We start from the raw sequence: 18,393 nt of genomic DNA, 5'->3' as shown, positions 1-18,393 counted from the left end.
CAGCATTTATTGGCAGGGGCTTTTTTAGGCTAGAATAAAACCCCAGAATTACTGTGTTTTGAAGAGGTGTTTTCAGCTGTAAAAACGATCTAATGCTGAAAAACTCAGCAAAATGCAGCAAAACGCAGCTATCCACCGTTTGAGCGTTTTTGAGCCTCAAACTTTTGTAGGAGTAAAGTTTTGCTAAAAAACACAAAAGCAGCCAAACGCTAATGCAAAAACACGGCAAAACTCACATTCTACAGCTAACGCTTCTGGCGTTCTTATATTGTCCATTGTGCATGAGGCCTAAATGTTCAGAATACCGAGGTCTTAAAATGTTATAAAAATCTGGCACATGATGAACATTTCTAGCTTTTAGTGAAGAAATTCTCCAAAAGATGTCTAATTCAGCACCCAATGGTGGCCTAGCTAATATTTATACCAAGTAATGTGACCTTGTAGCCAGAGCTGGATTTCCTTTTGGGTAATATACAGGTCGCATGAGACTTGGAAGCCAGTGAAGATCAATGAAGTGGCTAAGTGTTAAGGACTTGTGCCTAGCAGCACTAGGGTTGTTGATTTGAATCTTAACCACGGCACTACCTGCCTGGAGTCTCAATGCTCTCCCTGTTCCTCCAGTACTCCAGTTTCCTCCCGTACTTCAAAGACATGCTGGTAGGTTAATTGGCTCCTGTTTAAATTGGCCCTAGTATGTGTATGTATGAATGTGAGTTAGGGGACCTTAAATTGTAAGCTCCTTGAGAGCAGTGAATGTACAATATATATGTAAAGTGCTGCGCAAATTGACGGCGCTGTTTAAGTACCTGTAATTAGAATTATTAAAGCAGAACTCCGGGATCAAAAAAATCCCCTATTAGTACACCCCCCCCCCCCCCACACGCACACACACACACCACCAAACAGTTATTACATTTATGAAATTCCTTACCATTGAAGAGAAAAGTCTAATTGAATATTCAGAAAGCTCTCTGTAGTTCAAAAAATGCATCTCCCAAGGAGGAGCTGTTAGAACAGTGACTGCATCATATCCTCTCCCTTGCTTTACGTAATCATTACCAAACTGTAGACACATGCCCCTAATTATATATTCTACACACTGTACTCTGCTGTAATTCAGTATTAGAAATATTCCTACTCATGCTGCAGCTTTGAGATCTTTCTAACAGCAATCAGTGCTTGTATGGTGTATGAGAACATCCCTATCCGCACCACAGAAAGAGAGCCAGGACATGCTGCTTTACATCAGCATGTGACACATGTAAAGTCTAGCAAAAAACAAAAAAGTGCAGCGCTAACTTACTAATCAATAACACAATAATGGTGGAACCCTGTATGGAAATCTCAATAAACTTAAATATTACCACAATACCGGCCTCTGTGATATGTAATGTCACATATAATACACATCACACTGAAAATAAGATATAAAAAAAATGACTGCAAACTTTGCGGGGATGGTGGAAACCCCTTCTACCGATATTTGGCAGTGGATGGTGACAGTAAAGCAGTGGACGGTGACAGTAAAGCAGTGGACGGTGACAGTAAAGCAGTGGACGGTGTCAGTAAAGCAGTGGACGGTGTCAGTAAAGCAGTGGACGGTGTCAGTAAAGCAGTGGACGGTGTCCACTGCTTATCAGTGCGGCCTCATCAGTGCCCATATGTGTAGCCTCATCAGTGCTGCCTTATCAGTGCAGCTTTTCAGTGCCCATAAGTGCAGCCTTAGTGCCCATTAGTGCTGTTTATCGGTGCCCATCAGTGCGGTCTTATCAGAGCTCATCAGTGCCCACCAGTGCAGCTTATCAATGCCCACCAGTGCAGCCCATTAGTGCGGTCTCACCAGTGCAGCTTATCAGTGTGGTCTCACCAGTGCATCTTACCAGTGCCCACCAGTGCAGCTTTTCAGTGACCATCAGTGCAGAGCACGGATAGTTACCACAGATCATACGCATGACAGAGCGGAGATCTCAGGCTGTGACAGGTGTTGTATGTGAAAACACCGCTCACCGTAACGTCCCAGCATTGTGATAGCGCAGTGCACTGTTCCAATGATCTCACATACAAGACCTGTCAGCCCGAGATCTCAGCTCTCATGTGGATGATCAGTGGTAACTATCCCTGCTCTGCACTGGAGAGCGATGGTGTGCGGAGTGGGGGCAGTGCTGGCAGAGAGGCGGGAGCAGAGGAGGAGGACACCACCTCTATGGGCGGCATAGACCGGGGGCGCTGAGACCCCCTCCGCTCACTGCAGTGAGCAGGGCGGAAATAGAAATCCCTGCTCAGCTTGAGAGAACTACTGGTGGGCAGTGACAAGATCGCTGGCTGAAGATACAGAAGGAATAGCAGCCAGCAATCTTACAAACAGGATATCGCTAGGCAGTAACGTTTTTTCAGCAAGATCAGCAGGCTATTGCAGAGGTACTACAGAGCTCAGAAGAACATGGATGGCATAGTTGGTGAAGGTAGGAAATCAGCAACAAGGACATGGAAAAAAGTTTTTTTCCCGGAGTTCTGCCTTAAATAAATGAAGTAGTGGTGTCTACTTCAGTGATTTCCAGCTTCCAGGAGGATCGGCCAGAAATAGTATATAAATAGGTACATTGGTCCAAGTTTGACACTTGTAGCTTTGTAAAAAATATATAATTTCTAGAATTATTATACCCACAGAGCCAAAGCTGTATTTAGCTGGAGCCCCACTTTTATAATTTATATTGTTTTCCAGTTGATTAATTTTTACCAAGGAACTAAGGCACTTATTATTTATCCACATGTTGTTTTTAGATGTGTATCAAAATGGAATTCTGGTAATGGTTTATGAGGCATGTAGTAGACTAGATCTGAGTCATTAATTTGTACAATCATGCAACCATTAAATGTCCATGTGATTGTATTTAATGACCTGTAAAGAGGTCTGTTTCTTGTTCTGAAAGTTAAACACAGCTAGGTTTTATTACACGTTGTTCTGATTTACATAATAGTTCTAATGCCTTTGACCCAGTCTTAATTTAATGTGCTGTTTTTTTTGTGTCGGCTCAAGTTACCCAAAACATTTCATTTCGGTCAGAATGGTGGAGATACCATGGAAGAATGAAGGTGGTGTCCTTGAGACTGCCGATCTTTACTTGTTCTCCAGTTATTGTTAAGTGCATACTATCAAGTTACTCTTTTTATTGAATTCAGTGGCAGTTGAGATGGGCAGGTAATACAGTGCCTCTTAAAATTTTCCACATTTTGTCATGTTACAACCAAAAATGTAAATGTATTTCATTGGGTTTTTATGTGATAGACCAACGCAAAATGGCGCATAATTGTGAAGTGGAAGGAAAATGATTTTTAATTTTTTTTACAAATATCTGAAAAGTGTGGCGTGCATTTGTATTCAGCCCCCCTGAGTCAATACTTTCTCGAACCACCTGTCGTTGCAATTACAGCTGCAAGTCTTTTTTCTCTATCAGCTGTGCACATCTAGAGAGACATTTTTGTCCATTCTTCTTTGCAAAGTAGCTCAAGCTCTGTCAGACTGGATGGAGAGTGTCTGTGAAGAGCAATTTGCAAGTCTTGCCACAGATTCTCAACTGGATTTAGGTCTGGACTTTGGACCATTCTAACACATGAATATTCTTGGAACCAATCCATTTCATTGTAACTATAGCTGTATGTTTAGGGTTGTTGTCCTGCTGGAAGGTGAACCTCTGCCCCAGTCTCAAGTCTTTTGCTGACTCTAACAGGTTTTCTTCTAAGATTGACCTGTATTTGGCTCTGTCCATCTTACCATCAACTCTGACCAGCTTCCCTGTCCCTGCTGAAAAAAAGCATCCCCATGCGGCCACCACCATGTTTCACGGTGAGGATGGTGTGTTCAGGGTAATGTGCAGTGTTAGTTTTCCGCTACACCTAGCGTTTTGCTTTTAGGCCAAAAAGTTCAATTTTGGTCTCATTTGGGCGGCACAGTGGTGTAGTGGGTAGCACTTTCGCCTAGCAGTAAGAAGGGTCGCTGGTTCAAATCCCAACCACGACACTACCTGCTTGGAGTTTGCATGTTCTCCCTGTGCCTGCGTGGGTTTCCTCCCACACTCCAAAGACATGCTGGTAGGTTAATTGGATCCTGTCTAAATTGTCCTTAGTATGTATGAATGTGAGTTAGGGACATTAGATTGTAAGCTCCTTGAGGGTAGGGATTGATGTGAATGTACAATGTATATGTAAAGCGCTGCATAAATTGACGGCGCTATATAAGTACCTGAAATAAATAAAAAATAAATAAAATTTGACCAGAGAGCACCTTCTTCCACATGTTTGCTGTGTCCCACAGATGGCTTCTCACAAACTGCAAACTGGACTTCTTATGGCTTTCTTTCAACAATGGCTTTCTTCTTGCCACTCTTCCATAAAGGCCAGGTTTGTCGCATGCACGAATAATAGTTGTCCTGTGGACAGATTCTCCCACCTGAGCTGTGGATCTCTGCAGCTCCTCCAGAGTTACCACGGGCTTCTCTGCTACTTCTCTGATTAATGCTCTCCTTGCCCGGCCTGTCGGTTTACATGGACGACCATGTCTTGGTAGGTTTGCGGTTGAGCCATACGCTTTCCGTTTCCGGATGATGTAATGAACAGTACTCCATGAGATGTTCAAAGCTTAGGATATTTTTTTTATAACCTAACCTTCTTTAAACTTCACAATTTTATCCCTGACCTGCCTGGTGTGTTTCTTGGCCTACATGATGCTGTTTGTTCACTAAGGTTCTCTAACAAACCTCTGAGGACTTTACAGAACCGCTGCATTTATACTGAGAATAAATTACACACAAGTTGACTCTGTTTAATAATTAGGTGACTTCTAAAGGCAATTGGTTCCACTAGATTTTAGTTAGGGGTATCAGAGTAAAGGGGTCTGAATACAAATGGACGCCACACTTTTCAGATATTTATTTAAAAAAAAAAAAATGAAAACTATTTATAATTTTCCTTCCACTTCACAATTATGTGCCACTTTGTGTTGCTCTATCACATAAAATCCCAATAAAATACCTTTACGTTTTTGGTTCTAACATGACAAAATTTCAAGGGGTATGAATACTTTTTCAAGGCATTGCATTTTTCTGTTTGAGGGGGGGCTGGGCTGGGTAAGGTTGTTTGTCAGCGAGGGGGCAAGTGGAGGTTGAGCAGGGATGTGTGTGCATGGGCAGTGGAAGAGTGTAGGGCGATCAGGTCTGTGAGCGGGGATTGTGAGGGAGCGATGTTTATTGGGGTCAGAGGAATTGAGGTGTATGGTGGAGAGAGAGGGAGATGTGGCAAGAAAATACAGTGCCTTGCAAAAGTATTCACCCCCCTTGGCTTTTTACCTATTTTGTTACATTACAGCCTTTAGTTCAATGTTGTTTTAATCTAAATTATATGTGATGGATCAGAACGCAATTGTCTAAGTTGCTGTAGTAAAATTAGAAAAATATATACATAAAACTATTTTTCAGAAATAAAAAACTGATAATTGGCATGTGTGTATGTATTTACCCCCTTTGTTATGAAGCCCATAAAAAGCCCTGGTGCAACCAATTATCTTCATAAGTCACATAATTAGTGAAATGATGTCCACCTCTGTGCAATCTAAGTGTCACATGATCTGTCAGTACATATACACAGCCAGAGGCTGCAACACCTAAGCAAGAGGCACCACTAACCAAACACTGCCATGAAGACAAATGAACTCTCCAAACAAGTAAGGGACAATGTTGTTGAGAAGTACAAGTCAGGGTTAGGTTATAAAAAAATATCCAAATCTTTGATGATCCCTTGGAGCATCATCAAATCTATCATAACCAAATGGAAAGAACATGGCACAACAGCAAACCTGCCAAGAGACGGCCGCAAACCAAAACTCACGGACCGGGCAAGGAGGGCATTAATCAGAGAGGCAGCACAGAGACCTAAGGTAACCCTGGAGGAGCTGCAGAGTTCCACAGCAGAGACTGGAGTATCTGTACATAGGATGACAATAAGCTGTACACTCCATAGAGTTGGGCTTTATGGCAGAGTGGCCAGAAGAAAGCCATTACTTTCAGCAAAAAACAAAATAGCACATGTGTTAGACTCCCAAAATGTATGGAGCAAGGTGCTCTGGTCTGATGAGACTAAAATTTAACTTTTTGGCCATCAAAGAAAACGCTATGTCTGGCGCAAACCCATCACATCACCCAAAGAACACCATCCCCACAGTGAAACATGGTGGTGGTAGCATCATGCTGAGGGGATGTTTTTCAGCAGTCGGGACTGGAAAACTGGTCAGAGTTGAGGGAAAGATGGATGGTGCTAAATACAGAGATATTCTTCAGCAAAACCTGTACCACTCTGTGTGTGGTTTGAGGCTAGGACGGCGGTTCACCATCCAGCAGGACAATGACCCCAAACACACTGCTAAAGCAACACGAGTGGTTTAAGGGGAAACATGTAAATATGTTGGAATGGCCTAGTTAAAGCCCAGACCTCAATCTAATAGAAAAATCTGTGGTCAGACTTAAAGATTGCTGTTCACAAGCGCAAACCAACCATCCAACTTGAAGGAGCTGGAGCAGGTTTGCAAGGAGGAATGGGCAAAAATCCTGGTAGTAAAATGTGGCAAGCGCATAGAGACTTATCCAAAGCGACTTGGAGCTGTGATAGCCGCAAAAGGTGGCTCTACAAAGTATTGACTTGAACTAGGGGGGTGAATAGTTATGCACATTGACTTTTTTTGTTATTTTGTCCTATTTGTTGTTTGCTTCACAATAATAATAATAAAAACATCTTCCAAGTTGTGGGTATGTTCAGGAAATTAAATGATGCAAATCCTCAAACAATCCATGTTAATTCCAGATTGTGAAGCAACAAAACACGAAAAATGCCAAGGGGGCTGAGGGCTGAATACTTTTGCAGGGTACTGTATGGGCACAGATAACGAATGTGGAGGCTCCTTTCAGGTCCCTGGGCTCCCCCTCACGCGAAGTCTGTCCCAGGCTGTCCCCCTCACGCAGGAGAGTAGCAAGTGGGCATGGGTGTGTTGGATCTCTCAGAAACGGCAGGAACAGGAAACAAGCGGCAGCACAAAATGCATCTCACAACTGGAGGTCCATGTGTGCCAGGGGTTGGTTACTGCTTTAAAACCCAACTCTCTAGGATATTTGCAAGTGGAGCTGGGCTTTTAATGGGAAGAATGGGCAGGGCTTGGTGAGCTGCGGGGTTAATGGGGAGCCGGGAATGTAAGCTGCATGGACTGGGAAGGGTGCTATCAAACTGTAAAACTGGAAGCTGAGGATCCTTAGCAAATCACAACAACCAGTCCCAGTGTCCCTGATCACCGCCACACCAGTCCCAGTGTCTCTGATCACCGCCACACCAGTGCCAGTGTCCCTGATCACCGCCACACCAGTCCCAGTGTCCCTGATCACCGCCACACCAATGCCAGTGTCCCTAATCACCGCCACACCAGTCCCAGTGTCCCTAATCACCGCCACACCAGTCATAGTGTCACCATGAGGACCAGGGCTGGTGCAGTTGGGAGATGAACTAAAGGAATTGTTGAGGAACAGGCATGGAATTTGAAGAAAGCAGCCTGATTTCTGGCCATGTTCATCCAGAAGTTTAAAGGGGGGGATAATTGATCAGGGTCTGGTATGTTGAGATTTCTGGGGCAGGGTACAGGCTCTTTGGAAGGAGGGGACCATGAGTCCACTTGAGGCAGAATCCCCTACTGGCATAACTTTTTTCTATTGAGGATGATTGCACTGTGGGTCTTATTAAGTACCTGTAAAGTATTGCATATCATTTGCCTTGGATCGATATCATACCCTCTTTTAGTACTGCACTTCTCTCTTTGTATATTTAAATTGTTCATATCCAATAGTTGCATAAGAGTGCCAACGTTGATTCTGTTATGTAACATATAGTCTCTGTGAATACACACCTGTCTGGACAAATTATATGGGAGCTGTCATTGCTAAATCAGTTACAGGTTCAGAGGTCATCAGAGAGTTTCTGGCTTGTCATTATCTTAGCTCATACACTTTGAGTGTGCGGACCGCATCAGTCAGACCTCAGTTGACTTCTGACCCTTTGTCCTAGTCCAGTTTTGAACTAGAATGTCGAAGTAGACAAAAAACACATAAGTAACTGGACAATCATAATAACAGCATTTTCAGACTCCTGCTTAAGTCAAATCTGTTTCTCTTTAAGAGCATGCTCTTTGGAAACAATTGTTGTGTCCTTATAGCGACGGTAGACAAAGATGTTTTCTAAAAAATGTATGAACATTCACAGAAATGCTGGATGTCGGTAATCAACACCTTCTACTACACACTAATTAGCTGTGATAATGTGTACAAAATGATTCTTGATTTCCCGATCTTCTCCAATTTCGACCAAGTGACTGTTCAGTAAATTGAAAGTCTCTACTACTTATCTGGCCGCCCAAGACTAAATTCTGGCAGGGGAAACATATGTTAATATTCTTGACATGTAGAACCCAGAGTCTCCCATTTCATTTCAAGTTTTTATAGGGGATATTCCAATTTTTCATTTGCAGTGAGCCCAAGAGGCTTAGATGGTAAATGGAAACTTGGTTACTTTTTTGGCAAGCAGACGTTTTCATGTTATAATTTAGATTTGAACAACACCAAGCTAGCTAGTCATATTCCATTGACTTTTGGTGACTGTGGGGTTGATTTAATAAAAGTAAATCCACTCTACACTACAAGTGCACTGCCAGTGCAGTCGCTGTAGATCTAAAAGGAAAGATCTGAAATCAGGGGAAGCTCCGCTGATTTTATCATCCGATCATGTAGAAGCAAAAATGCTGTTTTTTATTTTCCTTGCATGTCCTCCTCAGATCTACAGCAAGTGCACTTGCAGTGCAAAGTGGATTTGCCTTTAGTAAATAACCCCCTGTAGGTCATTTTCTAAACAGTCAGTGCATCCTTTTCCCTTGGCACCTAACTGTTTTTTGGATTTAGAAAATGCACATAACAAATCTACACTTTGTACACTGGTAACACTAGAACAGATTTAAGGAAAGATTTGAAAAACAATTATATTGGTGGCAAAAGTGGGAATGGTAAAATACTGTATGTATGCTTGTATATGGCTGATCTTTAGGGAACGTCATGGGATTCTTTTTCATCAAATCAAGTTGCAATTTTGGCCAAGTCGTAGGCGAGTGATTCACAGAGAAACCTCTAAAGTTAGAGAATTGGATGGCTCCATCCTTTTTGGTATTTGGAAGAAAGTTTTGCATAAGACATAACTAATATTTTACAAGTAATGTAGACTTAAAGCCTAACACTAACTATTCTTAAAAATATTCCCTCACCTACTGTATACCATGTATAAATAATGTATACTTACCTTTTTTAAACTTGCTCTGGCCTGGTCACGTGATCCTGGAACCCATTAAATATATATTTTTTTAATTCATTACATATGTAAACTGTTTTTCTAGCTAAAGGATGTAATCCTATGGAGCCAGTCTTGTGATCCACACACCCGTGCCATACAACACAGCCAGGTTCCTGCACATTTTCACATTCAACACGTTTTTACAGGTGAAAGCTTGCTTCTTCAGGAACAATGAACATTTTCCATTTGTCTGAAATAATATCAGAATGTGCATATGTTAAAACCAAATTGAAGAAGACACACTCATTGATAGACATGCCCAGTTGCTAGAGGCCAAAAAAGAGGAGGACTTCAGTAAGCAGCCAAGTGAGTTGCCCCTTGTACTTGCCTTCATTTTGTTAAGCACTGGGCAAAATGTTGGCGCTATATAAATCCTGTGTAATAATAATAATTTTATTGCACCTAATAAACCTGTAAACTGTCTGCACTTAAAGGCGTTTTTTCTTCTCTCTCCCCAGCATATAACAGGATATACTCCCACTTTCCATTATGCATTCTCCATCTATCAGCAAAAGCTCTGCATATCGTCATCCATGCCTCCCCAGTGTAATTTCTTCCTGATCACTCGGCTCTGGGTGTCCTTTCATACTGATCCTTGTCACTGATCACAAGGCCCCGGGCATTTTCTCCTTCCGCTCAGTGATCACACAGCTCCCGGTGTCCTTTCCTCCTGCTTCTACTTACTGCTCACACGGCCCCCAGCGTCCTCTCCCCCTTCTCCTGCTCAGTGATTGCACAGCCCTTGATGTCCTGTTCAATTTTCACAAAGCCCCTGTTGTCCTTCCTCCTGATCTCGCTTGTTGATCACATGGCCCCCTGGAGACCTCTCCTTCCGGTCACTGATCACTTAGCCTCCAGCATTTTCTTCTCCAGCTCACTTTTGCTGATTACCTGGCCCTTGGTGTCTGCTCCTCCTACTCCCACTCTCTGGTTATACAGCCGGTGTTCTCACCTCTGGTGTCTTAGCCTTCATTTCCCACGTCCTTTCCCTGTGCTCCCACTCACTGATCACACGGCCTCTGGTGCCCTCCCCTCCCACTTACCGGCGTCCTTCTTCCGTTTACTGATCACACAGTCCCCAGCATCATCTCCTCCTTGCTTTTTGATCACCTGGCCCCTGGCTTCCTCTTCTCCCAACCACTGATCACATAGCGCACAATGTCCTCTCAATCCATTCACTGATCACTTGGCCTCCAGCGTCATCTCTTCCCTGCTTTTTGATCACCTGGCCCCTGGTGTCCTCTCTTCCTGTTCACTGGTCACACAGCCCAGTGCATCCTCTACTCACTGATCACACGGCCCTGAGTGTCTTATCCTTTTGCTCCTGATCACTTATTTCATGGCCCTCTATATCCTCAGTACTCACAGTGCCCCTGTTCACAATACCCCAGTACTCACAGTGCCTTGATACACATATACAGTCCAGTGATCCTTCACCTGCTCCGGCAATCCTCTCACACAGCACCTCGCAGCTAACTCCTGGGGCAGTCCCAAATTCACACCCCTGTCACTCTACTTTGCCTGTTTCCCAAACGGCTTGTGGCAGCTCAGCCCACTCTCACGGTGTCAATCATATCCAGCACCCCCTCAGCCTACTGTCACTGTGGTTGATTTACTAAACCTGGTAAGTGCAAAATCTGGTGCAGATCTGCATCGAAACCCCAGTCAGCTCCAGGTTGTTTTTTTTTTTTTTTTCCAAAGCTTAATTGAACAAGCTGACATTAGAAGCTAATTTGCCTACAATGCTCAGCTGCACTAGAGTTTGTACTCTAAAGTTTTAGTAAATCAACCCCACTGTGTCTCTGTTTTAATATCATATACTCTTCGCTAATCTCTGGTACTTCTGCCTGTAATGCTTCTTTTCTCTACCTAGTCTTCACGTTTTCTTAAGGACCACCTACGAGGCTCCTAGATAATAAAGCTGCCAGGTAACGCCAAAACAAAAAAAACATGATTATATCAAACACATGGACTATTCCAATGCTCCTCGCCATTAAAAAAAAATATATCTAAATTTAATAAGGTCATAGTACTAGTTCGAGCAAAAGAAATTGGAAAATGAATTGAAATGTCATCTTCATTTTTTTGATCTCTTATTTCCTGTCACACAGATCTCAAGTTACATCTTCAAAGCACAGACTATGGCACGTTCCTGGCCAATGAAGCCTCACCGCTTGCTGTCTCAGTCATTGATGACAAGCTGAAGGAGAAGATGGTTGTGGAATTTAGACACATGAGGAACCAATCGTATGAACCACTCGCCAGCTTCTTGGATTACATTACGTAAGCAGAGAGCATAGTTTCACTCAGGCCAACACTTGACCTCATATAATCATGTTGCTGTGCATTTGTTTTATTGTTACTGAGCACCCATTCAAATTAATTGGTATTTCATATTATTAAAGCCCCACTCCAGTTGTGCCCTACTTTAGTTGTGGAGTGGAAAAGGGACATTCTGTCTTTGTTCTCTTTGACATTTCTCCTCCTAACGGAAAAGGAAGTGATGGGAAAGCTATTCAGTGGGCACAGACTACAACAAAAAACTTTTTTGCGTTAAAACGAGGATGAGTTAGGTTAGGTGTCAGGTTATTAGAACTGTCTGTCTTCTAGTGCCAATGATACCGCTTCCCTAATTTCTTTTTGATGTCACGGGAACAGGACGTGAGATCAAATGTCACAGTGGTGTCAGACGGAAATAAAAACTGGACAAAGGTATTCACTGTTCCCATGTCTATCTGAAAAAGAAAAAATAAAGTTTTGGCTGGGGTTTTTCTGTAAACAACTCTTTTTTATATATAATAAAATTAGTAAAACTGCCAAAGGGATGTATTTGAGGCACCAATGTCTGCATATGACCTCAGAGTCTTCTCAAGTTTCTGAGTACCCCTGAAAAGCTGGAAACTCTGATAGAAAACAAGAGAGATAGTGGTGGTCATTTTTTCCCACTGCTTTTGCCTTGTCTTAAGTTCCTTCTAACTACATTTTGTGAACCAATAGTGAGGCAAAAAGAGTTGGTCCATCATCAACTTCCTGGTCCAAGTCTGTATTTTAAAGAAATCTAACTTCAGTTTTTAAAAATATGCTTTGTTTCCTGGGGACAAAGTACATGTAGTACTTTGCCAAATTTTCCTAGGTGCTGTCTTGTGCCAGCTATGAGGTCAGACAGGGTACCCCTTCTCCCTACACGCCTGTCCAACCATGCCGTTAGTAAGGAGACAGCTGCATTTGATAGACTGCACTCCTCTCCATAGCCAAGCATATCCTGTCCTGCTTGCCTGAAAGGTCTTGGATGACAAGCCTAGCTTCCCCTCTATTCCTTGTGATGAGCTTGTCTCAGGCCAGTGCTTGGAAATGGAGAAAATTGTGGTTTGTCCAAGCAGCCATCTCCTTGTTAACTGCATGGTCGGACAGCTGTGGCACATGGTGTCTTGTCTGACCTTGAAACTAGCTTTAGACAGAACCTATGAAGACGGGACCAAGTTCTACTTGTACTTTGTCCCTTGGAGAACAGAACGCATTCATGAAAATCAAAGCGATATTAGAATTTCCTGGGCATCAGATTTTGCCTTCCAGTTGCCCTCTTGTTGCTACACCACAAACAGTTCAGTGGCCTGTAACAACTTATTATTATATAGTATGGTTATCATTTATCCTTAATGTACCTTTTGTGCTCTGTTGTTACAATGTGTGCCATTCTGAATATTTATGCTTGGTAACTAATCTGTATTTTATCGCCGACTTACATCGCTTTAGTCTCCTAGAAGTATATGATTGTGGTTATTTTCATTTTACATGTCCTACAGCAACTTTTACTCAGTAAATTACTTCATCACGGCTTTTAGTTCTGTTGTCCTGAGCAAACCTTTCTCCTTTTTATAACAGTGGGATTTCAGGATTAATAGGACACTTTTTTTTTTTCTACAGACAGCACGCTAAAGCCCGCTGTCATCAGAGGTCACAGAGCCGATTCATATGGTCAGGATCCGCCCAGAAGCCTTGACCAGCAGCTGGCTCAGCCTCTCAGTGATCCGCAGAGCAGAGAGCAGTGATTGACAGCCACCAGTGTTTGCTCATGGAACACTGAGAACCCAGTTCTCAGTTTTAAGGCCAGCAGGGGACAAATGCAGCATTGGACCAATGCTGCTTCCACCTCGTCGTCGTTTAGTCATGTCCAACTCTTCCTGAGGTCATGGACAATAGCTTGCCAGGCTTTTCTTTCCTCCACTGCCTCCTGAAGTTTGCTTAACTTCAAGTTCGTGTTTCGATGATGCTATCTATCCATCTTGTTTTTTGTCGTCCTCGTCTCCTTTTTTCCTTCCATGTTTTCCAGCATCAGGGTCTTTTCCATTGAGTCCTCTCTTCGCTTTAGATGGCCAAAGTATTCAGGTTTCGGCTTCAGGATCTGTCCTTCCAGTGAACATTCCGGGTTGATTTCCTTCAATATTGACTGGTTTGACCTTCTTGCCGTCCAAGAAACTTAAGAGTCTTTTCCAACACCATAGTTCAAAAGCATCAATTTTTTGGCGTTCAGCCTTCCTTATGGTCCAACTTTCACAGCCATAGTTTATTACTGAGAATGCCATAGCTTTGAATATATGGCACTTTGTCGGTAGGGTAATGTTGTCTAGGTTTGCCATTGCTTTCCTCCCAAGAAGCAAGCGTCTCTTAATTTCATGGCTACAGTCACTGTCTGCTGTGATCTTGGAGCCTAGGAAGATAAAATCTGTCACTGTTTCCATTTCTTCTCCTTCTATTTGCCAAGGAGTGGTGGGACCGGTTGCCATGATCTTAGTTTGATTAATAATCAATTTCAGGCCAGCTTTTTGCATCCACCTAGGTAAGTGTATTTTATTGTTTTTTCTGTTATCCCATACTACTTTTTTAATTTTCACTTTTAAAAGGATATGTATATTTTTTTCTTATACTTATTGTTGGACTTGCACTTTTATCCTTAGATTATTATTGTATTGTTAGCACGCTAAATAGTACTGCCCTTTTTACATCATCGCAGCTTTTGAAGCTGAAGTTGAAGCTAATCATTTTTTTTATATTTATATTACTGATTCTTAAAAGCGTTCTAGAGCTAGGCCACTAGTCCTTCTGTGAAACCCAACATATACTGTATTCCTTGTTTGCAAAAAATATATTTAGAAAAATAGTTCCCATTCTAAAAGTACAGGTATGCATTAAAATAATCAGTTGTAGCAATGAGGACTTCATGCCTGTTTTTAGAGTTATGTGGTTCATTTGAAGGAGCTTCCCAACATGACAGACATTTATAATACAGTTTTTTTGAGACCTATTGAAAGTTATTGAATACCCTACTGCAGATGACAAAAATACACCGTATTCAGAAATCCATTGTCAGCAGTTTAGTGCGGTAAGACTAAGAAAATATGACTTTTTATTGTTAGCCTTGGGTTCCTTGGGAGCCATTCCTCATTGCATATTACTCACATGTGTTCTCATGTGCCCTTGCATTGCAGAGCCGTGTCTGTGGACATCTTTTTTAATATTCAGTTATGTAAGTGCACATGTAAGTTAAATGTCTGAAATAGCCTGAGCCAACTGCTCTTGTTGAGAACTTAGTAAGTAAACTGATTTTCCCACAGCTTGGCAGGCCCTTTCCAGCTGGCAGAACTACAAGTTATTCACTGACATAAGTTTATAGCTGTGGTTCATAATTAGCCACGGTTACACAGGCTGGCTCCCCAAAGCTCACCCTGAGTAGTGGGCGCGGTGCCAAGTGCTGTTTTTGTGTGTACATCTAGCACTGATAGGGCTGCATGTTCCGAGACATTTATAGCATAGGCAAACATTAGCAAAGCTTTTGGGAGCAAAGTTACAGGTGCGGACAATGACACGGAGTAATGCGAGATGATCTTTGCAGAACAGCCTGTTCATGCATTGCAGTGTTCCAGGACTTGATAAGCTCTGGATGGCATACATTGTAACGCTCATTCTGTCACAGCAACCTTCACATAGGCTTCAGAATTCATTTATTGCTCTGTGTGCTAAAGCTGGCCATACACGTTAATTTAATCGAGCGATCACATTTTTCATTCCTTTTTTTTTTCTAATTTGTAAAGTTATCGAAAGACAAAGTAGGGTGCAATGAAATTACCCCAATCAACCACGATCGAAACAGAACAAAATATTGTGGCATAGTTTTCTTCATTTTTGATTCCATTTAAACTGGTTGCAAACTTCCTTCTTACAGCTGAATTTCAGGAATTCAGCAACTTTGCAAAAAAAAGCGAAGCTTACTATGAGTTAAGTCCAATTAGGTGCATGTCACCTCTGAGACTTATCAGTAATACTTATATGTGACAGGTTTATTACACTGCTGGAGGACACACTCTGGTTGTGAGAGGATAGAAGTGCACATAGAGGTTATTCCTGTTCTTCCCCTCTGCTGCTGATTTCCAGAAGCCTTTTTTTTTTTTTTTATGAGTTCACATAATACAAAGGCCTCTATGAATTGGCAGGAGGAGAGGAGGGGTGGTTATAGCAGTTCCAGGACCTCCTCTCTTGAAGGTGTGAATATTATAGATAAGTCTATGAGGTGGCAGGCACCTCATTAGACTTGCTTCGTGGAATGCCTTCAGTTATTACAAAGTAACTGAATTCCTGGATGTCACATTTAATTGAAAGCGTCAGCTTATTGTTCAGTGTTGACTTCTTCTATCCAGTTCTAAAACAACGCAGCCACATGTCACTGTCTGGCAGGATGGGGGGGGGGGGGGGGTCCTGATTTTGTTCTGCTGCAAAGTACACTTAGGCCTCCTATACACATGCAATTAGGGGCATACACCAGACTCTAGCTGCAATAATCAGAAGAGGCTTGTGGCTGGGATGGCAGGTGTATGCAAACAGTGGCAGTCACTTTGCTTGTTCGAAGTACTGATAGGCTGTATCTGCACATGCAGCAGTTACCTGCGGTTTGGTAAGGATATCTGGACCTGGATGCATCTCTCTTCATCCAGCAACGATCATCTGTTCCCAACTGTAGGCAACCACTGCAAGTGCATTTACCTTCGGACAGCTATGGCTGCTGTCAGTTCGGCCTCATTCACATGGGTGTACTAGCGTAGGCCCATGCAAGGGCCATGTTTGTTTGCATGGGAATGGACAGGTGTTCTGTGCACCCCTATGCAGGCAGTCCTGTTTATGTCAATTGGGACACAGCAGCTGCATGGACATAGCTGGTGCTCCCAATTTGACAGCCATGCAGGTGCGTGCTCACGGCCCCCAAACTCAGTGTGTGTTCTGGGCCATGCATCTGCACGGCAGTCAAATGCTGTCAATCACTGCTTCCCAACTGAAATGGATGGGACTGCCTGCATGGACCACCTGTGCAGAAAAACATTGCCCTTGCAGTACATTGTAATACACTTGTGTGAACAAGGCCTATGTCATTCATTCACACAGACAGTGCGGTCTCAACTAAATGTAATCACCTGTGAGTACATCTACAAGAGCAACACATAGAGTACATCTTGTCCTTCCCCTAGCCTGTGAGTGTGTTTTTGCACTTTTTTCAGGCATTTGTATTTTGTTTTGGCCAATGGAAAGATAATTACTAGGGGGGAGGAGATGGTTATTGTTTAGGCTTGAAAAACACAACTTTGCTGGCGTTTTCAGGGGCTCCCATTGAAGTCTATGGGGCCAAAAATGATCCACCTTAAAATTACAAAATAACTTGGTTTCATGCTAATATAGCAATCAAGACAGCTAACAATTAGGACTGATATATGCAAATCCACTGAAAACATACAAATATAGTTGCAGTCTGTGGCCCGAAAGAGTCCCAAATAGTATGACTTGTATACACCAGTGTGCTTCAAACACTCCAACAATGCTACTCCAGTGAAAAAGCCATCATTGGTGAGAGGAAGTTCTGCTCCTCCCCCCCCCCCCCCCCCCCCTATCACTTTTAGATATATTTATTTTTGGGGCGGAGCAGGTATCTGGTTTTCACAAGTATCTGCTCCCATCTCCTTCTTGGATCACTAGGCAATCCAAGAGGAATGCTTTGTGCTAAACCTTTTCCCACAGCCTTCTGGGAGGTCCCAGAAGACTGCAGGCCATCCACAAGGTGCGTGAAGCCAAGCTTCCCTTAGTAAACATGCCGGTGCTGGGGAACTGAAGAACCAGTTCGGGAGAGGTTTTTTTTTTTACAGTATTTGTAGGTGCTGACATTAAGTTGTTTTTTTTTTTTTTTTTTTTTCTTTTTTTTTAATACAGCCTGAAGATCCACTATAAGCTGACGTCATTTTCTGCTGGCTTATGGTGAGAGGCTGCACTTATCTATGAGATATGAGCCGGGCTTATTGTCATTATTTTAATGGTTTTTATTGACATAAATCCTTAAGTTGCTACACGACGAGTCTCTCTTTACCCCTTGAAACGTGTCGTATTGAGGATGTTTTGCCTTCATGCAGCAAGCAGAGATATTTAGAGCCGGGACCTTCCAGTGTAAGTGTGAATGAACTGCCTGTCAGGTGGTCTTTTTGCACAAACGCTGTTCCTCTACTCCATAGCTGTCAGCAGGGAGAGGGGAGTTCCCCCTGTGATAGCCACAGTTGATTGCAGATCTTCACCCGTGCTGGGTATGGAGACGATTGAGGGGAAGATGGATGGCCTCCACCCGTCTTCATAGCATTGCAGGGCGGAAGCGACATCAAAACGTCACTTCTGCCCATAGCTGTTAAAGGGCCATTTTTTATTTTTTTAAATTGCATTTTAGTGTAAATATGAGATCTGAGGTCTTTTTGACCCCAGATCTCATATTTAAGAGGTCCCGTCGTGCTTTTTTTTTTTTTTTTTTTTTTTTTTTTTTTTAACCGTGTAAAAATAAAAGGTAAAATAAATAAGAAAAAAAAATTGAATGCATACAGTGGGGCAAAAAAAGTATTTAGTCAGCCACCAATTGTGCAAGTTCTTCCACTTAAAAAGATGAGAGAGGCC

At 42.6% G+C, this 18,393-nt stretch overlaps 1 protein-coding gene across 1 annotated transcript in view; it reads left to right on the top strand.

Moving 5' to 3' along the window:
• ATP6V0D1 (ATPase H+ transporting V0 subunit d1) overlaps positions 1-18,393 on the top strand; it is a 133,304-nt gene that overhangs the window by 52,419 nt on the left and 62,492 nt on the right. Inside the window, exon 2 of the mRNA XM_073605424.1 lies at positions 11,535-11,706. Within this exon, the coding sequence (XP_073461525.1) occupies positions 11,535-11,706 (172 nt within the window). The remainder of the gene's footprint in view (positions 1-11,534; positions 11,707-18,393) is intronic.

Source organism: Aquarana catesbeiana, linkage group LG11, assembly GCF_042186555.1.
Source record: "Aquarana catesbeiana isolate 2022-GZ linkage group LG11, ASM4218655v1, whole genome shotgun sequence".
Lineage (NCBI taxonomy): Eukaryota > Metazoa > Chordata > Amphibia > Anura > Ranidae > Aquarana > Aquarana catesbeiana.
This window is presented reverse-complemented; position numbering and strand designations above follow the sequence as displayed.